Source organism: Ranitomeya variabilis, chromosome 4, assembly GCF_051348905.1.
Source record: "Ranitomeya variabilis isolate aRanVar5 chromosome 4, aRanVar5.hap1, whole genome shotgun sequence".
NCBI classification, from domain to species: Eukaryota; Metazoa; Chordata; class Amphibia; order Anura; family Dendrobatidae; genus Ranitomeya; species Ranitomeya variabilis.
In genome coordinates, this window is record NC_135235.1 from 721,333,644 (window position 1) to 721,360,918 (window position 27,275).

General features: G+C 42.9%; 2 protein-coding genes across 2 annotated transcripts in view; both read left to right on the top strand.

Annotated features, from left to right (window-relative positions):
* LOC143766670 (uncharacterized) overlaps positions 1-8,579 on the top strand; it is a 39,904-nt gene extending 31,325 nt beyond the window's left edge. Inside the window, exon 6 of the mRNA XM_077254521.1 lies at positions 3,562-8,579. Coding sequence (XP_077110636.1) covers positions 3,562-4,559 — 998 coding nt within the window. The 3' untranslated portion in view covers positions 4,560-8,579. The remainder of the gene's footprint in view (positions 1-3,561) is intronic.
* LOC143766669 (uncharacterized) overlaps positions 1-25,286 on the top strand; it is a 59,182-nt gene extending 33,896 nt beyond the window's left edge. Inside the window, exons 2-7 of the mRNA XM_077254520.1 lie at positions 16,508-16,661; positions 16,791-16,970; positions 19,253-19,376; positions 19,460-19,557; positions 19,756-19,846; positions 21,502-25,286. Coding sequence (XP_077110635.1) covers positions 16,584-16,661; positions 16,791-16,970; positions 19,253-19,376; positions 19,460-19,557; positions 19,756-19,846; positions 21,502-22,655 — 1,725 coding nt within the window. The 5' untranslated portion in view covers positions 16,508-16,583 and the 3' untranslated portion in view covers positions 22,656-25,286. The remainder of the gene's footprint in view (positions 1-16,507; positions 16,662-16,790; positions 16,971-19,252; positions 19,377-19,459; positions 19,558-19,755; positions 19,847-21,501) is intronic.
* Positions 25,287-27,275: the final 1,989 nt, after the last annotated feature.

Here is a 27,275-nt window from a genome sequence, read left to right on the forward strand (position 1 = left end):
CACAACCTACTCACATTCACTTCCCTCTCCACTCCTTGTCTACAGCCCCCAACCCACAAACTTGCACACCCTCTCAGAAATCTTAAACACCTCGATCTACACTCACTCTCTGAATCCCTACTCCCTCTTACAGAAATAAGTTCCCTACACAATGCGGCTGCCGCTCTATATAACACCACAATAGCTGTAGCTTTGGAATCTGTTGCCCCTCTCACACATACTTAAAGACCAAAAAAGAAAATAACCCTTAAAAAATACCTTTATTTTTACTTTTACAATTTAATCAGCAAAAAAGTCAAATATGTTAACTAACACCAAGAAAAGGACTGGGTATTGGTGGGCCAGAGCAGTGGACAAAAAATAGGGGGTAGTAGGTGGCAAATTCATAGTTGGACCCTAATGTGATCCTAAATGACCTGTGCCCTTCCTAACAGTGGAGGTTGGCACCCTAACACACGATATGGAGCCCCCACTCCGCGTCGGCTGTCCCTAGAAAGCCCTAGCCACTACCCAAACCCAAGTCCCCCCCACACCATGCACACACATAAAAGATCTAGCTGAGTAATCTAGCCTTAATGAATCTTCTGCATAAAAAATAAGCAAGAAAAAAGGCTTGCCAATTGGATAGGGCTGTGGTTATTTCACAATATATCAAAAGGATGTAAACCACGGATGCATATATTTATGCTCATTTAAAAGTGATGATATAAAACAGAGTACCATATACTGATAATGTCTATTGGCTCTAGTGTGATACATGTATAGATAGCCAAATTAGTCCCACATTTTTACATCTGTAGAAAATGATGTCCCGGCACTCAAAAAAATGTTATTCAGGCAAATTAACTTTTATTAGCAGAACACATTCCAGAGATTTGTTGTAACGTTTCGGTCTTTACATTGACCTTCGTCAGACAAAAAGTCTATATAGCGCATATAATCATATAAGAAGTCCTATCAATAGCCATGGGCAGGAAGGAGCCATCAATGGAAAAGTCCAGTGCAGGACATAGCAAAGGGGTCCGACGCTTCAGCGTGTGAGGTGCAGAAAAATGGTGGATGTGCGCCAGACTTTTTGTCTGACGAAGGTCAATGTAAAGACCGAAACGTTACAACAAATCTCTGGAATGTGTTCTGCTAATAAAAGTTAATTTGCCTGAATAACATTTTTTTGAGTGCCGGGACATCATTTTCTACATTTGTGAAGGGAGTGGTGACCCTTGTCTCAGGCACCGAAACCCCTATATATATGAAGAGGAGTGACGTGTCAGTTTCTTTAGTCTTCACATTTTTACATCATCCCTGTACTTTAGGTCTACACATATAATAGATTGCCACAAGATAAAATTTCTCAGCGACCAGTACATTTTACCATAGCATTCTAAATAGAAACCTTGCTCCTTTCTTTTTGGAACATACTTCAACAAGGTGCTATCCACCAAATATCATAAATGAGTTGTCATAATTCAACAATAGCATGCTAAGGACACCATAGTAGGTAACTTATCTGAGTAAAACAGCATTATTTGTCCCAGTGTCCTTGTCCCTACACGTTTCGCCCCCTCCTAGTATAGGGGCTCATCAGGGGACCATAAATAGGAATAGACCATAATGGCATAATGATAGATGTCTCACACATACCAAAGCTCGCAAAATCAACAGACAGCCCTGGCACACCAGCCTGACCAAAGAACTGAGGTGAGCTTCCAGGGCTGCTGAGCAGAGATGGAAAAGATCCCACTCCAACGAGCACGTCATCGCATTCAAAGAGTCCCTCACTACTTTCAAGGCCACACTTACTGCAGCTAAACAAACCTACTTCTCATCTCTCATATCCTCCCTGTCTCACAACCCTAAACAGTTAGTCAACACCTTCAATTCTCTCCTCTGTCCCCCAGCACCTCCTCCCTCCCCACTCATCTTAGCTGAAGACTTTGCCTTATTATTCAAGCAGAAGATTGATAATATCAGAGACAGTTTTGGTCGACACCCCCCAGAGCCCCCCCATCCTTCTTCTCCGCTAGATTTCAAAATCTGAACATGGACAAAACAGAATTCATCATCTTTCCCCCATCTCACGTGAACTCCCCCCAACAAACTTATCCATTACAGTAAACGGCTGCCCGCTCTCCCCAGTCCCACAAGCTCACTGCGTCTGGGTAATCCTTGAGGCTGATCTCTCCTTCAAACCATATATCCAAGCCCTTTCCCCTTCCTGCCTCCTTCAACTCAAAAATATTTCACGGATCCATACATTCCTAAACCAAGAATCTGGAAAAACCATCCAATCCATGTCTTGATCATCTTCCGCCTTGACTACTGCAACCTCCTGCTCTGTGGCCTCCCCTCGAACACTCTCGCACCCCTCCAATCTATTCTAAAGTCTACTGCCTGACTAATGCACCTGTCCCCCCCCATTCCCCGGCCTCTCCCCTCTGTCATTCCCTTCACTGGCTCCCCATTGCCCAGAGACTCCAGTACAAAACCCTAACCATGACATACAAAGCCATCCACAACCTGTCTCCTCCATACATCTGTGAACTCGTCTCCCGGGACTTACCTGCACGCAACCTCCGATCCTCACAAGATCTCCTTCTCTACTCCCCTTTTATCTCCTCTTCCCCCAATCGCATATAAGATTTCTCTTGTTCATCAACCCTACTCTGGAACTCTCTACCACAACATATCAGACTCTCGCCTACCATCGAAACCTTCGAAAAGAACCTGAAGACCTACCTCTTCCGACAAGCCTACAACCTGCAATAACCACCGATCGACCAAACCGCTGCACGACCAGCTCTACCCTCACCTATTGTATCCTCACCTATCCCTTGTAGATTGTAAGCCCTCGCGGGCAGGGTCCTCTCTTCTGCTGTACCAGTTGTGACTTGTGTTGTTTAAGATTATTGTACTTGTTTTTATTATGTATACCCTTCCTCACATGTAAAGCGCCATGGAATAAATGGCACTATAATAATTAATAATAATAATGCTGGAGAGTGAAAACATTTGCACATTTGCCATTTTGTTACCTAACACATAGTGACCAGATTGTGCTCCAGGAGACACACACTGTAAATGAAATGGATTGTTCTCACTATAATATTGCTAAATACAGGAATAATAAATGTTGTTTGCCCACACTGCAAGACTCAGAAGTGAGAGGGATGTTGCTGCATTGGTTTATAGAAACCTTGTTGCTTTTCAACAGCCTTTGAGCCACTAATAGTGTGGCAACTCTGTTTTTCCATTGACAGGTGATGAACCTGAGTGGGGACTTGTTTTTTATGAGATGAGAATTGGTATTATTTTCGCCTACATAACATTGATTGGTTTCTTTTTATTCGATATTTGGGAGGCAGAATGAGCAAACAGTTGAACTCTACGCTCTACTGGTTCATCCAATAAGGTTTTCTATTAGACTGTGAACTGTCATTGTCTTGGTAAATAATTAAAGTTTTTTACAAAGCTTGTCATTTTTATGGACAGTTTAATTAGAAATGTTCAAAAATATAAAACTCATGGATATTTTATTAAAAATAGTTTTTTTTATCTTATCAGATTGTACCAGGAGATCAGATGGACAGCTGACATCTTCAGTTTTTAAATCTGATGATCTTGAGATCCTACAGGATACAACTGAAGTGATTGCTATTACTCCACATATACAATCATCCATTCACAGCAAAGATCTGTCATCTGATCCTATGAAACCTGTCCCATCGTCTGATTCATTACCGACTACTAAGGAAAATCAAAGTCCCAAAAGAGGCATTAAAAAACAAACTGATCCTAAAGCGAAGAAGTTATATTCATGTTCAGAATGTACGAAATATTTTACAATGAAATCACATTTTCTTAACCACCAGAGAACTCACACAGTGGAGAAGCCTTTTACCTGTTTGGAATGTGGGAAATGTTTTATCTGGAAATCGCTTCTTGATATCCACCAGAGAACTCACACAGGGGAGAAGCCTTTTTCCTGTTCGGAATGTGGGAAATGTTTTAACTGGAAATCGGATCTTGATATCCACCAGAGAACACACACAGGGGAGAAACCGTTTTCCTGTGCAGAATGTGGGAAATGTTTTTCACGTAAATCATGTTTTGTTGACCACCAGAGCGCTCACACAGGGGAGAAACCTTTTTCATGTTCAGAATGTGGGAAATGTTTTGCACGTAAATCATATTTTGTTTGCCACCAGAGAGCTCACACAGGGGAGAAACCTTTTTCTTGTTCAGAATGTGGGAAATGTTTTGCACGTAAATCACATTTTGTTCAGCACCAGAGAACTCACACAGGGAAGAAGCCTTTTTCCTGTTCAGAATGTGGGAAATGTTTTAACCGGAAATCTGTTCTTGATAGCCACCACAGAACTCACACAGGAGAAAAACCTTTTTCATGTTCAGAATGTGGGAAATGTTTTGCACGTAAATCAAATTTTGTTACCCACCACAGAATTCACACAGGGGAGAGGCCTTTTTCCTGTTCAAAATGTGGGAAATGTTTTATCTGGAAATCGGCTCTTGATAGCCACCAGAGAACTCACACAGGGTAGAAGCCTTTTTCCTGTTCAGAATGTGGGAAATGTTTTAACCAGAAATCAGATTTTGATATACACCAGAGAACCCACACAGGAGAGAAGCCTTTTTCCTGCTCATATTGGCCTGCCATCTAGATGTAGCAGAGCTGAACCTGTGATGTGGACTAATAGATTAAAAGCATCTCTGCGGAAAGGTGAGGAATAGTGATGAGCGAGTTTTCCCGAGCACGCTCTTGTGACCTCCGAGTATTTGTTAGAATTCAGAGATTTAGTTTTCATCGCTACAGCTGAATGATTTAGGCTATGTGCACGCTTTGTGGATTTTGGTGCGGATTTGATGCTGCGGATCTGCAGCTGTTTTCTATGCGTTGTACAGTACCCTGTAAACGTATGGACAACAAAATCCGCAGTGCACATGCTGTGAAAAAAATGCGCGGAAGCGCAGCTTTGTTTTTTCCCCAGCATGTCAATTCTTTGTGCGTATACCACAGCGGTTTACATCTGCTCCTCAATAGGACCCCGCAGGAGTAAAACCGCAGGTGGAATCCGCACAAAAACCGCGGTAAATCCACGGGTAATCCGCAGGGTGGTTTACCTGCGGATTTTGCAAAAACAATGCGGAAAACTCCACACACCAATCCGCAACGTGGTCACATAGCCATACAGCTACTAGAATACATGTGGGGATTGCCTAGCAACCAGGCAACCCCCACATGTACTTAGGCTGGCTAGTAGCTGTAAATCATTCAGCTGCGGTGATGAAAACTAAATGTCCGAACACTAACAAATACTCGGAGGTCACCCGAGCAACGAGTATACTCGCTCATCACTAGTGAGGAATTTTGTTGTTGTTCTTTTTATATACAGTGCCTACAAGTAGTATTCAACCCCCTGCAGATTTAGCAGGTTTACACATTTGGATTTAACTTGGCATTGTGACATTTGGACTGTAGATCAGCCTGGAAGTGTGAAATGCACTGCAGCAAAAAAGAATGTTATTTCTTTGTTTATTTTTTTTTTAAATTGGGAAAAGTTTTTTCAGAGGGTCATTTATTATTCAACCCCTCAACCTACCAGAATTCTGTTTGGTTCCCCTAAAGTATTAAGAAGTAGTTCAGGCACAAAGAACAATGAGCTTCACATGTTTGGATTAATTATCTCTTTTTCCAGCCTCAAGTGCTGTTCACAAGTTTGGGGAGGGTCTTAAATAGTCAGAAAAGGCTGGAAAAAGAGATAATTAATCCAAACATGTGAAGCTCATTGTTCTTTGTGCCTGAACTACTTCTTAATACTTTAGGGGAACCAAACAGAATTCTGGTAGGTTGAGGGGTTGAATAATAAATGACCCTCTGAAAATACTTTTCCCAATTTAAAAGACAAACAAACAAAGAAATAACATTCTTTTTTGCTGCAGTGCATTTCACACTTCCAGGCTGATCTACAGTCCAAATGTCACAATGCCAAGTTAATTCCAAATGTGTAAACCTGCTAAATCTGCAGGGGGTTGAATACTACTTGTAGGCACTGTATACACTTCTCCTGTCCTGTTGTCAGAGAGGCTGCATTGCACTTGTGGATTGTCATTATTGGTTTGTTTTTTATATTCCTATGGCCAAACAAAAATAAATCTTGGAAAACCTGTTTAAGGTTATGTGCACAAGTCCGGAATTGCCGCGGAAATTTCCGCGGCAATTCCAGAACTCTCTGCCACGGGAAAAACGCATGCGTTTTCCCACTAAACACTAGCATTTTACAAGCGTAATTAGCTTGCAGAATGCTAGTGTTTTCCAAGCGATCTGTAGCATTGCTTGGAAAACTGATTGACAGGTTGGTCACACTTGTCAAACATAGTGTTTGACAAGTGTGACCAACTTTTTACTATTGATACTGCCTATTCAGCATCAATAGTAAAAAGATCTAATGTTAAAAATAATAAAAAAAGTAAAAAAATCGTGATATTCTCACCTTCCGGCGTCTCCGGCAGTCTTGCCGCTCCTCGCGATGCTCCCGTTCCCAAGGATGCTTTTGCGGCAATGACCTGTGATGACCTAGTGGTCTTGCGAGACCACTACGTCATCTGGGATCATTGCCGCTAGGCATTACTGGGAACGTGTGTGTGGACTCCCCGCGATTCCGCACAAAGAATGAACATGTTGCATTTTTTTCCGAAATGCGATTCCGCTGCAGAAAAAAAATGCAACGTCCACAAAAATTGCGGATTGCATTCTAATAATAGAATGCTTAATGTATGATTTTTTTTCGTGGTTTTACCGTGTTAAATATGCATATTTTGCACATTTATTTAATCAAGACTATTCACCAGGTGCGTTATTCTTAAAGAAAAATGTCATGATATTCTCATAAAAAGTGTAGTGGTTTATTGAATTGTCCACAGAAAAACCACATTGCAGTGAAACATAAAATTGATGAAATAGTTACGAACAGATTGTCCATGTGTAGATATCAGCACTTGATACTCATCTTTCCCAAAGTTCTGAATGGTAGAAGCCTTCTGTCTGTGTGAAATCTGAAGGTCATCATGGCTACCGCTACCAGCTGTTGCTTCCTTGAGTGACTTGTCTGATGTCCATGGAGAATGATAGTGAAGGAAGTAGGTGACAACCCCCACGTGACAAAAGCAAACCCCCACCCTTCTAAGAGACGTTTATATGTTTCCTACAGACCACGTGTTCCCTGTATATGGTGTTGACTTATACATACACAGAAATAGCCCTTTGTACTGTCAGCAAGAATCAATGTGCTCAGTACTGAATTGAGATTAAAAATAATTCAATTAATTCATATTTAACATACCGCGTTTTTATAGCGAAAAAAGTTGCGCCATTTTGCAATACCCATAGTGCCTCCATTTTTTGACATCTCGGGTTGGGTGAGGGCTTATTTTTTGTGCGCCGAGCTGAAGTTTTTATTGATATGATTTTGGCGCAAATACGATCTATTGATCACCCATTATTGCATTTTAGTGCAATGTCACAGTGACAAAAAAAACGTAATTCTGACTTCTTGACTTTTTTACTCGCTACACTGTTTAGCGATCAGGTTAATTTCTTTTTTTAATGATCGGGCAATTCTGAATGCGGTGATACCAAATATTTGTATGTTTGATTTTTTTTTATAGTTTTATTTTGAATGGGGTGAAAGGGGGGTGATTTGAACTTTTATATATTTATTTTTTTATATTTTTTTCATGGAGCGGCATCGAGGTCACATTTCAGTACTAGTCTATGAGAACCTTGTCCTGGCCATCCTGGAAGATGCTGGAGGGTGAGAATATTACTGGGGCTAGGGGGTACACACTTGAAGCGCCACTCCAGCACTGACAAAAACCCAAATCTCTGGAGTAAGTAAATAAAAATCCACTGATCGGGGGGTGGGATGTGTTATAGTATGTGGGTTGGTGGGATTTGTGTGGCAGGGCTGCTTTTTTGTCCTAGTCTGGCTGGGAACCATGATGAGGGCAGCGTTCAGCACTTTGTACTTGGGAACAGAGTAAACTGTACACTGATTCCCAGGCTCTGATACGGCTTGCACGGATGGCATCCATGTGGGGTACCTGTCACATGGACTCATTGACTTGAATGTGTCCGTGTGATTCGAAACACACACTTGTGCGCAGACTCATTCATTCACTGGGTCTGTGTGTGTGTCAGTGTATCCGGTATATGTGGAAACTGTCACCACAAGTACCGGAGATACTGACCTGTCAAATATAAACGTGTCTACAAAAGTCCACACAACATTTTTTATTTTCCCGCTGACAAAGTCAAAGTTACAGCTCTTAGAAGGGGAGGGAAAAATGAAAGAGCAGAAATAAAAGAAAAAAAGGTAGCCTTCCATGATTGCACACTTATGCAGTTATAAAGGCCGTGTGTGTGAGTCACTGCTGCTGACTTCTTCTACTATTATTTCAGATAAACAAAAAAAATGGCCTAGGTGTATTGGCACTTCCAAACTAAATATAACCTATCAAAAAATGGGAAGCATATACCAAAAATAAAAGCATAACTGACACAATGTCTGACCACATAAATCATTATCAGATGGTAACACTAAGAAGTATTTGCAAGGATTAGGTTAGGCAATAAGCCTTACTCACAGTGCCAATATAAGTATAAGGCAAATACAACTATGGTGTGCAAAAAAAAAATTTTATGATTTGCTGGTCAATATAACAGCAACATTTTTCCAAGGTGTATAAAATGCAAAAATGCACAGAATCTAGGCAAAAATGAGTGTCATATATGATTTGTAGTAGACAGAATGCCTTACCATATAAAAAGTATATATAGCAGCCAAGAAATCAATAAAGTGCATGTTACGCCGAAGGCGACGGGAACAAAGAGTGGACCCACTGGACCGTGGAACCGAACCTCCCCCGAGCGAGCACTCCAGAGTGGGACCAACCTCTATACAGGGACTGTTAGGAGGCAAGCACAGGGATATCAAGTACCACGGAGGCCAAGACCAGGGATCGATTCAAAGAAAAGGAAACAGGGAGAACCGGGGAGTAAAACTAAGAGGAAAGGAACGGAGGGAAGCCAGGCAAGGAAAAACAGGAAGGAGGAGACGGAGTAAAACCTGGGTGGGAAGTAAAGGAGCTGAGGACAAGGTGAGCCAGAAGACTGAAAGAAGAGACTGATGAGGAGCTGAGGATCGGACTGAGGAATGGGAACACTGGAACTGAGGAACATGGGAGCAGGTACAGAAAGAGAGGAAGGAAACCAAAGGGTTAATCAGCAACTAGACTAGCAAAGCACAGGGTAACAATGCGGCCTAACTATGGCAGGGTAAACATGATAATCAGGCGCCTCCACTAAGGGAGGAGGGCCTGAAATACCTGACGCCAGACATCGATTGGCCAGGAAGTACTGCCGGGTCAGGTCATGAAGGAAGAGAAGAGCAAAGGGAGCGCGCGCGGTCAGAACCTATTGCGCCTGCGCAACCCACAGGAGCGGGCAGCTGAGTGCAGGGAGGACGCGCGCCGGGATGTCAGCACCGAGAACCGGAGTGAGGAGGATGCAGCGGGGACAGCTCGTGACTTGGACCCGGCGGCAGCAGGTGGAGCGCCAGGAACAGGAGCCGAGGTAATAGTACCCCCTCTATTACACCCCCTCCCTCTATTCTTAGACAAAAACTTCTTAAGAATGCGAGGAGCATTAATGTTCTCCCTAGGTTCCCAAGGCCTCTCCTCAGGACCAAAGCCTTTCCAATCAACCAAAAAGAATGTCTTGCCCCTGACTCTTTTGGATGCTAAGATATCCTCCACCTCAAAAGCGTTATCTGCAGAGATCGGAGGAGGAGAAGAACTAGGAACAGAATGAAAATGATTAAGAATGACCGGCTTCAGGAGAGAGACGTGGAAGACATAAGGAATACGGAGTGAGACAGGCAACCTGAGCTTGTAAGCTACATTGTTAATGCGCCGGAGGACTTCAAAAGGGCCGATATAACGAGGTCCAAGCTTGTAAGAAGGAATCTTCAATCTAATATATTTTGAAGACAGCCAAACCTTTTCGCCAGGAAGAAAAGATGGAGCATCCAGGCGCCTCTTGTCAGCATGTCTCTTCACGCGTTCACCCATCTTTTCCAGGGCTTCCTCAGTCTCCAGCCAGATCTTGTAGAAATCCACAGTCACGGAGTCTGCTGCTGGAACCCCAGCGGTGGCTGAGACGGGCAATAGAACCCTGGGATGCATGCCAAAGACCACAAAGAATGGAGACTTGTCTGAAGACTCGCTAGGGTGGTTATTGTAGGCAAACTCAGCCCATGGAAGAAGACTTGACCAATTATCATGATGTGCATTAGAGAAATGGCGAAGATAGGACGCCAACACCTGATTGACACGTTCCACTTGACCATTGGTTTGAGGGTGATACGCAGAAGAGAAATCCAACTTGACCTCCAGAAGTCCGCACAGAGCCTTCCAAAATCGAGAAGTAAACTGCTCACCTCGATCTGACACCATGTGTGAAGGGAATCCATGAAGTCAAAAAAAACATGCTGGACAAATACTTTTGCCAATTCATGAGCTGAAGGTAGTTGCTGTAACGGAACAAAGTGTGCCATCTTGGAGAAGTGGTCTACCACTACCAGGATGGTAGTGAAACCAGAACAACAGGGCAGATCCGTGATGAAATCCAAGGCAATGTGTTGCCAATGAGTAGAGGGAACAGGTAATGGAAGCAACAGTCTAGAAGGTAATCGTCTGAGAACTTTGACCTTGGCACAAGAGGAGCAAGAAGCAGAGAAGTGAATCACATCTTGGTAGAGCGAGGGCCACCAGTAAAACCGAGAGATGAGTTCCAAAGTCTTTTTAACCCCAACATGAGCAGATATTTTGGAGGAGTGGCCCCACCGCAACACTTGAGTCCTTTTGGTCTCAGGAACAAAGGTCTTGCCAGGCGATGGAGTAATCAACCTCACGGGAGCCACAGAAATGACCTTGACCAGATCAATGATGTGAGAGAGATCCTCCTCTAAGTCTTGAGGTTGATGAGACTGAGATAAGGCGTCTGCTTTAACATTCTTCAGACCAGGACGAAAATGCAATTCAAAATCGAAGCGAGCGAAGAACAAGGACCACCTGGCCTGTCAGGGATTGAGCCTCCGGGCTGACTGGATGTAGGCCAGATTCTTATGGTCAGTGAAGATGATAAACGGATGAACAGCTCCCTCCAGCAAAAGGCGCCACTCCCCAAGGGCCATCTTGATGGCTAGCAACTCTCGATCCCCAATAGAATAGTTGCACTCCGCAGGAGAGAAGGCCTTAGAAAAGAATCCGCAGGAAACCAATCGACCGGAAGAAGACCTTTGGGATAACACTGCGCCAGCTGCAGTGGAAGAGGCGTCCACTTCCAGGACAAACGGCTTATTAGCCTCAGGCCGATGCAATACTGGTGCGGTTGAGAAAGCCTGTTTAAGACTAGAGAAAGCCTCTTCGACCTCTGGAGACCAAACAATAGAACTGGATCCCTTCCGAGTGAGGTTGGAGATAGGCTTGATGATGGACGAGAAATGCGGAATAAAATGTCGGTAGTAATTGGCAAAACCGAGGAAGCATTGGATAGCTTTCACCCCTACCGGACGAGGCCACTGGAGGATAGCGGACAACTTCTCTGGATCCATCTCCAGTCCATTCTCAGAGACAATATACCCTAAAAAGGGCAAAGATGATCGCTTGAAGAGACACTTTTCCATCTTCGCATAAAGGCGATTCTCTCGGAGGTGCTGCAGAACAAGACAAACGCTCTGTCTGTGGGAAGACAGATCCGGTAAGAAGATGAGGATATCGTCAAGGTAGACCACCATGCAGGAGTAAAGCAGATCCTGAAACATGTCGTTGACAAATTCTTGAAAAACTGCGGGAGTGTTACACAAACCAAAGGGCATGACAAGATACTCATAATGTCCATCCCGGGTGTTAAAGGCAGTCTTCCACTCATCCCCTGGGCGAATACGTACGAGATTGTAGACTCCACGTAGGTCCAACTTCGAGAAAATCCACGTCCCTCTCAAGTGATCAAAGAGCTCTGAAATTAACGGCAGAGGTTATTTATTCTTTACCGTGATGTCATTCAGACCTTGGTAGTCGATGCAGGGACTAGAGAGCCGTCCTTCTTTTTTACAAAGAAAAAACTGGCACCAGCAGGCGAGGAGGATTTTCTTATAAAACCCTTTGCGAGATTTTCTTGGCTGTACTCAGACATGGCAGACGTCTCTGCAGGGGATAAAGGATAGATCCGGCCTCTGGGCAGTGTGGTCCCGGGACGTAATTCGGCAGGGCAGTCATAGGGCTGATGAGGCGGAAGAGTCTCGGCTTCTTTCTTGTCGAAAACGTCAGAAAAAGACCAATAGGCAGGAGGCAAGCCCACAGGGCCAGAGGAGGATTGAAAATCCGTAACTGGACGGACTGAAACTATGCACCTCTCTTGGCTTGAATGTCCCCACCGAAGAATCTCACCAGAACGCCAATCCAGGACAGGTTCGTGAGTCTGAAGCCAAGGAAGACTGAGCAAAAAGGGATGAGACAAGTTGGGCAAAATGTAGAGCGCAATCCTCTCTTGGTGCTGAGCTCCCACTTGCAGAGTTACCTCCTCGGTAACCATAGAGACAGACTCCTGCAGAGGCTTGCCATCTACAGAAGCAATCATTCGAGGGCATCTCAGTGCGACCACCGGAATCCAGTATTTCTTCACCTCCTTAAGCCGAATAAAGTTACCTGCCGCACCCGAATCCAAATATGCTAGTTCAGAGCTACGTCTCTGACCCTGAACTATCAGAACAGAAAGAGTAAGAGGTGGAGAGGGTTCACACACACTTAGGGAGGCCTCTCTTACCTGATCTAAGTGGAGGCGTTTCCCGGCCTCTCTGGACATGAGCGCAGGAAATGAGATGCGCCACCACAGTATAAGCAGAGACCTTGTACCAGCCTCTCTCTTCTGCGTTGATCCGCCATCTTGACCATACCCTAAGTGTGCCAGCGCACTGCACATGATCAGAAGTCTAATGTTAGATGGCCAATAAACACGCCAGGATTGCCTGCCAAACACGGTAGTGTTATAGCCATGTTGGCTGGCATTACTGTGACTGGCAGCAGCATCACATCATCGGATTTTATACTTGATCGAGTATCCAGTGTACCTGAGAATGCTGGTGCTGGAGTATCATTTAACATTTACATTTTATGGACAAATACTGCATCTCTTGCCCTAAAACAAGACCTAAAATTTCCTCCTGCCCCTTTTCCTAATTCCCAATCCCACAATAGACAATGACATTCGGAGTTGCCAATCCTCCCTCCTCTGTAGCCATCTGGAGATAAAGCATCTTCAGCCGCGGCTCTTTACCTCCTACAGACAAAATGGGGGAAAACGAAACACTTGTATCAGTTATTTTTTATTACAGTTTTTTTAAAGGGTAATTACAACAAAATGTCCCCAAACAGAGGGTCTCATATTCAGTTCCTATTTTACAAAGACCCCATCTGGTCCTAACACGCTGGGGGCCCGGAGTATCCAGCCACGGGGCCCAGACTCTCTCATTTGTGGCCCCAGCGTTTTTTGTAGAATAAATCCCTTTCTCATACAGTCCTGTAGTAATGACTTTGTTCTCACGTTTTGTAGGAGGGTTCGTCTGACTCCATCTTATGTTATCATTAGATGTGCAAGAGACGAGAGGCTGACGACCGCATTTTTACTGTGTGTGTCCGGGGTCAGTTTTACAGGGGAATAGAGAGCCGGGGGTCTGTGAGCAAAGCTGGGGGCATACGGGTGTGTACAGTGTACACAGGGGGGTCTGCACCCGAAGCTGGGGGTATATGGGTGTATACAGTGTACACAGGGGGTCTTAATTCCATGGTGCTGTACATGAGCGGGGTTACATCAGAATACAAATATCGCTTACAGTAAACAAAACTAAAAATAACAGACTGATACAGAGAGGAGATGACCCTGGCCGTGCTGGCTTACATTCTACAGGATTATGGGGAAGGAGACAGTAGGTTGGGGGTTGCAGTAGCTCCGATGGTGTTGAGGTGGTTGTGTGGTCATTACAGGTTGTAAGCTTTTTTGAAGAGGTGGGTTTTCAGGTTCCGTTTGAAGGATCCAAATGTGGTGGATAACCGGATGTGTTGGGGCACTGAATTCCAGAGGATGGGTGATATTCGGGAGAAGTCTTGGGAGGCAGTTGGGTGAGGAGCGAATAAGCGTGGAGGAGAGAAGGAGCTCTTGGGAGGACCAGAGATTACGTGAGGGAAGATAGTGAGAGAATAGTTTGGAAATATATGGAGGAGAAAGGTTATGGATGGCTTTTGGAAATTTGGAGCCAGTGAAGGGATTTGCAAACAGGGGAAGCAGGAGTGTAGGGAGGAGAGAGATTAATTAGTCGGGCAGCAGAGTTAAGGACGGACTGGAGAGGTACGAGTGTTAGAAGGTAGGCCACAGAGCAGGATGTTGCAGTAGTCGAGGCGGGAGATGATTAGGGCATGCACAAGCATTTTGGTAGAGTGAGGGATGAGGAAAGGACAGATTTTGGAAATATTTTTGAGCTGGAGGCGACAGGAAGAGGTAAGAGCCTGGATGTGCAGTTTGAAGGACAGGGCAGAGTCAAGGGTTACTCTGAGGCAATGGATTTCCGGGACAGGGGAAAGTGTGATTTCATATATTTTGATAGATAGATCAGGTAGGGCGAGTATGCGAGATGGAGGAAAGATAATTAGTTCAGATTTGTCCACATTGAGCTTGAGGAAGCGAGAGGAGAAGAAGGAGGATATGGCTGATAGACACTCTGGGATTCTGGAGAGCAGTGAGGTGACATCTGGGCCAGAGAGGTAGATCTGAGTGTCATCAGCATATAGATGGTACTGGAAGCCATAGAAATGTATAAGTTGTCCCAGGCCAAGGGTATACATTGAGAAGAGAAGGGGTCCTAGGACAGAGCCTTGACGGACACCAACAGAGAGGGGGCGAGATTAAGAGGTAGTATGGGAGGAGGTAATGCTAAATATGTGGTTGCTAAGGTATGAGGAGATCCAAGATAGGGCAAGGTCTTTGACACCAAAGGAAGAGAGGATCTGTAGTAGGAGGCAATGGTCAACTGTGTCAAAAGCAGAGGACAAGTCTAAAAGGAGGAGTATAGAGAATTGTATGTTAGCTTTGGCTGTAAATAAGGCATTAGTAATTTTGGTCAGGGCAGTCTCAGTGGAATGGTGGGGACGGAAGCCCGATTGTAGGTTGTCCAAGAGAGAGTTAGATGCAAACTGAGAGGAAAGCTCAGAATGGACGTGCTGCTCAAGGAGTTTGGAGGCAAATGGGAGCAAAGATATGGGGTGATAGCTGGACATAGCGCTCAGGTGAAGTTATGGTTTTTTGAGGATAGGTGTGATTGTGGCATGTTTGAAAGCAGAGGGGAAGGTATCAGAAGTTAGTGATAGGTTGAAGAGATGGGTTAGGGATGGGATGAGTGGTGGTGAGGTTGGGGAGTAGGTGGGATGGGGTCAAGTGCACAAGTGGTGAGGTGTGATTTGGAGAGAAGATGAGCAAGCTCTTCTTCAGTGATTTTGGAGAGGGAAGTTATGGGGTTAGGGTATTGGTCTGGTATACAAAGGGGTTGACAACGAAGACTTGCCTTGTTTGGTCGATCTTATATTTGAAGTGTGTGGCAAAGTCCTCAGCAGAGATCAGGGAAGTTGGAGGGGGCAGTGGTGGACGGAAGAGGGAGATAAAAGTGTTGAACAACTGTTTGGGGTTGTGGGATAAAGAAGATAAGAGGGATGTGTAATAGGCCTGTTTAGCAGAGGTGAGAGCTGATTTGAATGCAAGTGATAATTGTTTGATTGCAGTGAAGTACGGGTGTATACAGCGTACACAGAGGGGTCTGCGACCAAAGCTGGGGTATATGGGTGTACACAGTGTACACAGAGCGGTCTGCGACCAAAGCTGGGTTATATGGGTGTACACAGTGTACACAGAGGGGTCTGTGACCAAAGAAGGGGTATAGGGGTGTATACAGAGTGGTCCGCATGCACGCTGCTCCACTCCGTACACCTCGTACACACACAGCTCTGCTCCATACACTTTGTACACACGCGGCTCCGCTATGTACATCTCATACAAACGAGGCTCCGCTCCGTACACTACGTACACAAACAGCTCTGCTCCGTACCACTCGTACACACACAAGCTTTGCTACGTACACATCATACACAGCACAGCAGTCCTACATATACTGAAGCCCCTGATCATGTGACCCCTGACTCCTCCCTTTCTGTGACCTCATGACAGGTCCTGTGCGCACAGAGCAGCCATATATGTAGAGTGCGGCTCTGCAGGTGGAGGTCGGTGCTGGAGGCCCCATTATTCTCAATGTGGAGTGCGGCTCTGCGGGTGGAGGGATGTGGCGATTCCCCATTACTGGCGCATTAATACTAAATTTATATTGCACAGGGGATATCACAGCCAATTCCCACAAGAAGAATCCTGGAAACGTCGTAAGAGAAGTTTCCTGATTTACCCATCATTGATGGACATGGACAGAGACAAGATGGCGGAGAGGATATTACACCTCACCCTAGAGATCCTCTTCCGGCTTACTGGAGAGGTGAGAGATTCTGATGACGTCACATTACATCATTCTTATCTATGGGAATAACAGATGGACAGAACTGGAGAGGTGAGGACTCTGGAAATGTCTGTAGTGAGATTTATTAATGTGTCTCTCCATAACCAGGATTACACAGTAGTGAAGAAGACCTCTAATGAGCGCTGTCAGGACTCTGTGTCTGAGGGACGGGGAAGACCCCTGAGCCCAATCACGGGGCCTCCACCTCACCCCCTGATCCATGAGGACATCAATGACCAGAAGATCCTAGAACTCATCTACAAGATGATTGAGCTGCTGACGGGAGAGGTGACACTGCTGGGAATGCTGGGACATTATACAGTAACGCTATGAAGGGATTGGGGAGATGACGGTATCATTTTACACTGGGGCAAATAATTATTTGATCCCTTGCTGATTTTGTTTGCTCACTGACATGAACAGTCTATATCTTTAAGGGTCGGTTAATTTTAACATTGAGAGATAGAATATCACAAATGAAATCCAGAAAATCACATTGTATAAATTATATAAATGTATTTGCATTTTACAGTGAGAAATAAGTATTTGATCCCTCTGGAAAACAAGACTTAATACTTGGTGTCAAAACCCTTGTTGGCAAGCACAGCAGTCAGACGCTTTTTGTAGTTGATGATGAGGTTTGTGCACATGTCGTGAGGAATTTTGGTCCACTCCTCTTTGCAGATCATCTCTAAATCATTAATATTTTGAGGCTATCGCTTGGCAACTTGGAGCTTCAATTCCCTCCATAAGTTTTCTATGGGATTACGGTCTGGAGACTGTCTAGGCCACTCCATGATCTTAAAGCGAACCTGTCACCCCCAAAATCGATGGTGAGGTAAGCTCACCGGCATCAGGGGCTTATCTACAGCATTCTGTAATGCTGTAGATAAGCCGCCGATGTTACCTGAAAGAGAAGAAAAAGACGTTAGATTATACTCACCCAGGGGCGGTCCCGCTCCGATGGGTGTCTCCGGTCCGCTCCGGCGCCTCCTATCTTCATTCCATGACATCCTCTTCTGGTCTTCGTGCCGCTACTCCGGCGCAGGCGTACTTTGTCTGCCCTGTTGAGGGCAGAGCAAAGTACTGCAGTGCGCAGGCGCCGGTAAGGTCAGAGAGGCCCGATGCCTGCGCACTGCAGTACTTTGCTCTGCCCTCAACAAGGCAGACAAAGTACGCCTGCGCCGAAGTCGCGGCACGGAGACCAGAAGAGGACGTCATGGAATGAAGATGGGAGGCGCCGGAGCGGACCTGAGACACCCATTTGACCGCGGACCAGCAGCGGGACCGCCCAGGTGAGTATATTATAACCTCTTTTTTTCCTCTTTCAGGTAACATCGGGGGCTTATCTACAGCATTACAGAATGCTGTAGATAAGCCCCTGATGCCGGTGAGCTTACCTCACCATCGATTATGGGGGTGACAGGTTCCCTTTAATGTGCTTCTCTTTGAGTCACTACTTTGTTGCCTTGGCTGTATTTTTGGGGGGTCATTATCTTGATGGAAGACCCAGCCACGACCCATTTTTAATGTCCTGGCAGAGGTTGTCACTCAAGATTTTACGGTACATGGCTCCATCCATTCTCCCATTGGTGAGGTGAAGTAGTCCTGTGCCCTTATCAGAGCAACACCCCCAAAACATAATGTTTCCACCTCTATGCTTGACAGTGGGGACGGTGTTCTTTGGTTGATGGGCGGCATTTCTCTTCCTCCAAACATGGCGAGTTGAGTAAATGCCAAAGACCTCAATTTTTGTCTCATCTGATCATAGCACCTTCTCCAAATCACTCACAGAATCATCCAGGTGTTGCCAAACTTTAGACAGTCCTGTACATGTGCCTTTTTGAGCAGGGGGACCTTGCGGGCACTGCAGGATTTTCAACCTTTACTGCGTAATGTGTTACCAATGGTTTTCTTGGTGACTGTGGTCCCAGCTGCCATGAGATCATTAACAAGTTCCCCCATGTAGTTTTAGGGTGATCTCTCACCTTCCTCATGATCAAGGATACCCCATAAGGTAAGATTTTGCATGGTGCCCTAGATCGATGTTGATTGACAATCATTTTGTTTTTCTTCCATTTTCTTACTATTGCACCAGAAGTTGTCTCCTTCTCACCCAGCTTCTTACTTATGGTTTTGTAGTCCATTCCAGCTTTGTGCAGGTCCATGATCTTGTCCCTGACATCCTTGGAAAGCTCTTTGGTCTTGCCCATGTTGTAGAGGTTAGAGTCTGACTGAGTCTGTGGACAGGAGTCTTTTTTAAAGGTGAATATGTAAGACAGCTGTCTTTAATGCAGGTAACGAGTTGATTAGGAGCGTCTAATTGGTCTGTAGGAGTCAGAACTCTTAATGGTTGTTGGGGATCAAATACTTATTTCTCACTGCAAAATGCAAATAAATGTATATAATTTTATACAATGTGATTTTCTGGATTTTATTTTTGATATTCTATCTCTCAATGTTAAAACTAACCTACCCTTAAAATTATAGACTGTTCATGTGTTTGTCAGTGGGCAAACGTACAAAATCAGCAAGGGATCAAATATTTATTTCCCCACTGTATGTGTCAGGTTCCTATAAGGTGTCAGGATGTCGCTGTCTATGTCTCCATGGATGAGTGGGAGTATTTAGAAGGACACAAAGATGTATACAAGGACGTCATGATGGAGGTTCCCCAGCCCCTCCCATCATCAGGTAATAGACAGGACTAAATACACACGGCCTATAATTATTTGTATGTAAGGAATTAATTCAGTCCCTGTGTGTGTTTCCTCCAGATCTATCCAGTAAGATGACAACACCAGAGAGATGTCCCCGTCCTCTTCTTCCACAGGACTGTAAACAAGAAGATCCCGATGTTCCTCAGGATCATCAGGTAGATGGAGAGAAGGTGTCAGGAGATCTCCCCTATGATGTGTAGATGGCTGTGAAGGTCTTGTGCTCAGTCTTGTTTTATCCACCAGTATTATATGTTTTATTCTTGTGTAATGAGAACGGTGGAGATGGCAGGATTAGAGCTGATCATAGATGTGACTTCTCCATCTGTCTGTGACTCTTACAATATTTGTTTCAGGGTGAAGATCTGACCCATATTAATACTACAGAGACATATGTGAGGGGTGATGAGCGGTGTAAAGAGGAGATTCCTACATGTGACTACCCAGGTGAGTAGTAACCACTAAATGCAGAGAAGTCACAGATTCTTCTCAGTCACCGGCTGCTTTATCGGTGGTGTAGTCCGGCCGTATCACAGTCGTGTGATCAACATTTTACCTCTAGACCACAACATTCTCCTCCCAAAAATATTCTGATGACTTTGGACATTGAAAGCCCTTTTCTATAGAACTTACAACCTGACCATCACCTGCCCAGATCTGTAAACTACAAAGACAAATGACGTAGAATGTGCTGACAAGTTAGAATCACTTGAACAAAAATATTATGATGGGCCTGTAAGAGAGAGCGGAGGGTAATGATGCTGTTGGCTTCCTAGAACCCTGATATCTTATTGGATGAATCTACCTTCTCTCCCTTCTGTGCTGCTGAATGTGCTCATATGGTCCCTACAAGACCAGCTCCAGTCTTTCTGGCCAAACTTCGCTTTTATGATCAACAGCATTAAATGTGCAATGAGGCCAAGTGTGAATTCCTGTACAATAATAACAGAGTTTTCCGTTATCCTAAATTTGTAATTTGTTTTAAAACCAACTAACTTTAAACAGGATTGTGATAAACTTCATAAAAACCATTACCCCTGTGCCATGATATATCTCTAAGCTGTGCGTGGCTGATGGCTGTAATACACATTTATTCACCCCTGCTGGAGATGTGTTGGCATGGCTCGAGCCCTGGTTTTGTGGATTCACTCCATGTCATAAATTACATTATTTTTTCAACCCTAAGGAATTCACATTATTGCACAATTTCTCCTGAAATGGGGAGCACTGATACTTATTGTTCTTTTCTGGTCAGGACTCATATTAGCTCCATTGGTCCACCATTAATGACTGCAACTCCTCTTTAGTGTTGGAGCTTGCCCCTATACATATGTTATTGTTACGGATGTAACATTTTTTTATTCTATGTCTATTTGATTACACATTTTCATTTTGGATGATTTGTGGTGGGATTGACCTGAGTGACTCCATTTTTGAAATGATAACCCTCAGTGAGCTTATCTTTAGAAGAGGGGACTATTTTGACTCCACAGTCTATTTCCGCCAATTAGCATGCATTAGATGTTGGAGAGTGAAAATTGCACATTTGTCGTTTTGTTACACAACACATAGTGCCCAGATTGTGCTTGAGAAGACGCACACACATACAAATGAAGTGGGATCTTCTCACTATAGTAATGCAAAATACATGGATGATAAATATGGTTTGGGCACACTACAAGGCTCAGAAGCAAGGGGGCATTTGACTCTGGCAGAGCAGATTTTGTTGCACTGGTTTATGAAATCCATGTTGCTTTTTAAGAGCCTTTGATATACTAATAATGTGGAAACCTCTATTTTTACATTGACAGATGATGGACTTGAGTGGGAACTTTTTTTTTGTGAGATGAGTAGAAGTTTTTACTGGTATTATTTTCACCTACATAACATTGTTTGGTGGCTTTATATTCCATATTTGGGAGGCAGAATGAACAAACAGTTGAACACCACACTCTACTGGCTGAGATTGTCCATTAGATTGTGACCTGTCTTGGTGAATAATTACACTTTTTACATACCTTGCCATTCTTACAGAGAGTTTAAGTAGAAATTTTCAAAAATATAAATTTCAAGGATATAATAATTGGTTTTATTCTTAGCAGATGTCTGTACCAGAAGATCAGAGGCACAGCTGACATTTTCAATTTTTAAATCAGATGATCTTGAGATCCCGGATACAATTGAAGAGAATGCCATTACTCCAGATATACCATCATCCCTTCAGAGCAAAGATCTGTCATATGATCCTTTGAAACAGGTCCTGTGTTCTGATTCATTACCGACTACTAAGGAAAATCTAAATCACAAATTAAGCATTAAAAAACAAACTACTCCTAAAGCAAAGGAACTATTTTCAAGTTTAGAATATGGAAATAGCTTTCCCCTTAAAAAGTCTTTCGTTAAACAGCAAAAAATTCACACAGCGCAGAATAGATTTTCTTGTTCCAAATGTGGGAAATGTTTTAACCAGAAATCAAATCTTGTTAATCACCAGAGAACTCGCACAGGGGAGAAGCCATTTTCATGTTCAGAATGTGGAAAATATTTTAACCAGAAATCTATTCTTGTTATACATCAAAGAACTCACACATTGAATAAGCCTTTTTCATGTTCAAATTTTGAGAAATCAGATTTTGTTAAGCACCAGAGACCCCACACAGGGGAGAAGCCTTTTTCATGTTCAGAATGTGCAAAATGTTTTAACCGGAAAGCGCATCTTGATAGCCATCAGAAAACTCACACAAGGGAGAAGCCTTTTTCCTGTTTAGAATGTGGAAAATGTTTTACAGAGAAATCAAATCTTAAAAGACATCAGAGAACTCACACAGAGGAGAAGCCTTTTTCATGTTCAGAATGTGGGAAACGTTTTCTAGACAAATCAAATCTTGTCACACATCAGAGAACTCACACAGGGGAAAAGCCTTTTTCATGTTCAGACTGTGGGAAATGTTTTCCAGATAAATCAAATCTTGTGTCACATCAGAGAACTCACACAGGGGTGAAGCCTTTTTCCTGTTCAGAATGTGGAAGATATTTTACAGCAAATTCTAGTCTTATCAGACATCAGAAAATTCACACAGAGGAGAAGCCTTTTTCCTGTTCAGAATGTGGGAAATATTTTATACAGAAGTCAAATTTTGTTAAGCACCTGAGAACTCACACAGGGGAGAAGCCTTTTACTCTTTCAGAATGTGGGAAATGTTTTATCCCGAAAATGCATCATGATAAAACATTTCCAAAGTTCTCTGATGTCTAACAGAAAATTATATCTTCTTTAAGGAGTTGTCCTCCACTAGCACAATCCGTTGTCATTCATCATGTGTGGCCTAGTTAAATAAAAATATACTCAGCTCCCATGTCAGCGCCGTTCTTTTGGCGTTAGAACGCACATTCCTGGGGCTCACGTGAAGTTGTTACATCACATGAGACCTGCGCCCAATGAGTGCAGACTTCATTGTCCCCACCTTCGGACATATTTACCATCAACAGGAAGCCAGTACTTTGGCTTCTCTCTGACTTCCTCATGATGTTTGATTTGTTTGAAGGAGGGGACGGTGATACCAACACAGATTAGGTGGAGAGCTCACATAATGTAACAACCTCACATGAGCCCAAGGAACACATATACTGACACTGGAACAGCATCTGCATGGGAGGTTTGTGCAAGGGTTTTTTTTTTTTTTTTATAGAACCAAACAAGAGGAATGAAAAAGGGTGGGCCAAGTAGTGAGTAACAATTTTATACATTAAAAATCCCACACAGAGAGGTGGCATTATCACACCTTGGGTGTGAAAAACAAATGACTGGAAAATCGTATTTTGTTGATCATCAAAAATAACTCAGACGCGGAGAAACTATATACCGTATTTTTCAGATAATAATACTAACTCTCCCCTCCCCCAGATTTGGGAGGAAAATGGGAGTGCATCTCATAGTCTAAATGTAGCTCCCCTGGGGGGGTGGGGTGACTGCCATGGAGGGGGCAGGGTCAGTGCTGCAGGAGGACGGTGGTGGCAGGAGTGGGGCAATGCTGAACTCCCTGAATTTCCCATTGATTTCTTGGCAGTGGGCTTAAGGAAAATGGCCGCCTCTGGTGGAGCATGCGCAGATTGAGACCTCAGCTCCTGTGCATTGTACCACTTCTACTGCCGCTGCCAGCTTCCTGCAGTAGAGACCCTGCCTCATGTGACTTTGCTCCATTGCCACCGTCTCCCCTTTCCTGGTTAGAAAGTCATATGTTTAATTGAGAAATGGTAATAACTTTAGAACTTACCATGTTTTTTGGACTTTGGACTACGACATGCTTTTACAAAAATAAATTCTCATTAGTAAGTGAGTGCCTCTTGACTTTAGGCAGTTTCCTGTGATAGAGGAGAATGCTCAGACAGTGTCCTTCCTGATCACTGAGTTAACTTCTCAATGGTCCACTGTGTTGAAGGCAGAGGAAAGGTCCAGGAGGAATAGAACAGAGTAGTGTCATTTGGATTTGGTGAATAGTAGGTAATTAGTAACGTTAGTCAGGGCAGTTTCTGTAGAATGATGCAGTTGGAAGCCAGATTGTAAGCAGTCAAAGAGGGAGCAGGAGGAGAGGTGGGGGACAGTTTAAGATGGACGTGTTGTTCCAGTAGTGTTGAGGCATAGGGGAGAAGCGATATGGGTCCATAGCTAGACACCGAGAATAGGTCAAGGACAAGAATATAGGGCAAGAGTTACTTGTTGTTGCTCAAGCATTGGAATGTGTGAGGGGGCGACCTATTCGCTAGCTGTAGCGGTGTTATATAAAGCGTCAACAGCATCTTCATTGTGAAAGAAGGAGAAGAGACTCAGAAAGTGAATGTAAGGGGATTGAAGTTTCTGTGAGCATGTGCAAGTTTTTGGATTGGGGATTGCGTACATGGATATGAGAGGAAATAGAATGTAGTAGGTTGTGGTCAGATGGGAGAGAGGTTAGATAGCAAATAGAGGCTGATGAAGATGAGGTCCATTGGGTGTTCAACTTTGTGGTCAACTATTGAGGACCATTGAGCAAAGCCGAAGAAAGAAGTGAGTTAGAAGCTTAGAAACAGGTGAGTGGGAAATGTCAATGGGGACGTTGAAGTCGCATATGATGACAGCGGGCATGTCAGTGGAAAAGAAATGTGGATAGATAAAAACTGGAATGACAATAAGCGCAATAGGGTTTTATCCAGATTACAAAAGAAAGAGTAAAACAGGATTTGCGTACCTTGTTAGGGTTGTGAAAGTCACAGCCTCTTTCTTAGCTTGTAAGTAAAGATGGGTACTGCAGATCCATCAAACAGATAATAAGCAAACTTGGATAAAAGTGGATGCAAAACTGGCTTCTGAGAATTCAATATGCAATTGGAAACCAGATGCGGTTTTATTTGTCAATGCATTTCAAGGTGATCATACCTCTTCATCAGGAAGAAAAAGGTATTAGAAAACAAAAAAAGAAAGCGGGGGGATGAAAAAGAGAAAACGGGGATGAGAAGATAAAAAAATGAGGGTAAGGAAAACATTTTCAATTAAAAAAAGCTGAAAAATATGTGGAGTGATGAAAGAAAAAGATGTTTGCTTTTATTGAAAAAAAAACAAACAGTAGTATTGTGAAAACTCAAGCATCGTGGAGTGAATGAGAATATTCCTACTTTTATTAAAAAAACCTTCTATTGTTGTGAAGACTTAGAATATTGTGGAATTGTGAAAGAGAAGATGCTTGGCTTTGTTGAAAAAGACTGGGTGAACTCCGATAGCTGTATTAGTACTGAGCCTATGAGAAGAGAATGGAAGCCCCCTCTAACTGCAGTTACCGTGAAGCATGAGTCATTGCTCTGCATAAAATGTTGGTCAGTGCGTCAGACTGTTAAATATGCTTATTTTGCACATTTATTTAATCAGGACTCTTCACCAGGTGCAATACTCTAATAGAAAAAATGTCATGATATTTTCATAAAAAATGTAGTGGTTTATTGAATTGTCCACAGAAAAACCACATTGCAGCAAAACATAAAATAGGTAAAATAGTTACGAACAGATTGTCCATTTGTTCCTATCAGCGTTTGTTCCACATCTTTCCCTAAGTTCTGAATGGTAAAAGCCGTCTGTCTGTGTGAAATCTGAAGTCATCATAGCTACCAGTTGTTCCTTCCTTCTGTGACTTTTCTGACTTCCATGGAGAATGATGGTGAAGGCAGGAGGTGACAGCCCCCACGTGACAATAAAAACCCTTCCCTCCTGACAGACTTAATTATATATATGTCCCACAAAACCATGTGTTCTCTCTATATGGTGTTAACTTATACTCTGAGCTATATATACATAAATAGCTTTTGTAATGTCAGCGAGAGACAATGTGTTCAGTACAGAATTGAGAATAAGAATAATATTTAACAATTCCCCCTTTTGAGGGTGGCAGACATTGATTGGAACCCTCAAAGTAAATATATATTGATAATAAGATCTTCTTTCTTCTTCTTTTCTTCTTCTTTGGCAAAATAATTTAATGATAATAATAATTTGTTATACGTACTCAATAACATAATGATATATAAATTCATGTTATGGTAAGCTGTGACCAATATTCATATAAAATATATAATTATACTTCCCTATACATAATTGAAGCATCTCAGGTCTGATGTCATCTGATCATCATTTTGATGTCTTCTTCTTGGTTCTTTTAAAACAATCTTTATTATAATTCTTTTGAAATAGATGATGGCATGTAGATATTGTAGAGACCGCGTGTCATGTGTCAGTCAAAGTCCATAAATAATTGATAAGAAAACAAAGTCCATAGATGAAATGTAGCTTTAATATCTGTGCATTGTCACCTTTAAAGACCTGGACTTACATTGGCTCGCCTTGGAAATCATCTGTAATCCTTCCATATCATCCGCACTGGTCTTGGAACAGGTGTGACGTCTTTGGTCAGCACAGCAAGGGTTAAATTGACTCTTCCTTGCTAAACATAGCACCATAACCAGTCCTTAGTGCACAAGACATGTCAGGGTTGTAGCGTCCTCACAATTATCTGATTGTTCACCAGCTTTCATGGAAGTCTTATAGATGATAGGAAACCACTGCAACATAATAAAACATAATAACACAGTTCATCTTAGCATCATAGGATCATCATCCTCTCCAATTGTGGTTGTCAGTTAGATACTGTACTCAGTTGTCAGTGATGGATGCTGCAGTCGTGATTGTCAGTGGTGACATGAATTGCAATTGACACAGTCTATTATTATTCAGAAATCATATAGCATTGTTACCTTGTAGAACTTCTGGATAGCAACTTTTTCTTCTTGCAACTTTTAAGAATCAATTGAATTTAGAAATATGAAAAGTCTTTAACGTAACTTCAGTATCTTGATTGAAGACTTCATTCCCTATTCTATACCAAATCTGGTAATTTTCCTAACCTCACAGCTAATATCACAGCATACCATAACATGAATTTACATATCATTATATTATTGAATACGTATAACAAATAATTATTATTATTAACATTAAATTATTTTGCCATAGAAGAAGAAAGAAGATCTTATATATATATATATATATATATATATATATATATATATATATATATATATATATATATATATATATTTACTTTGAGGGTTCCAATCAATGTCTGTCATCCTCAAAAGGGGGAATTGTTAAATATTATTCTTATTCTCAGTTCTGTACTGAACACATTGTCTCTCGCTGACATTACAAAAGCTATTTATGTATATGTAGCTCAGAGTATATAAGTTAACACCATATAGAGAGATCACGTGGTTTTGTGTGACATATATATAATTACGTTTGTCAGGAGGGAGGGTTTTTTTTGTCACGTGGGGGCTGTCACCTCCTGCCTTCACC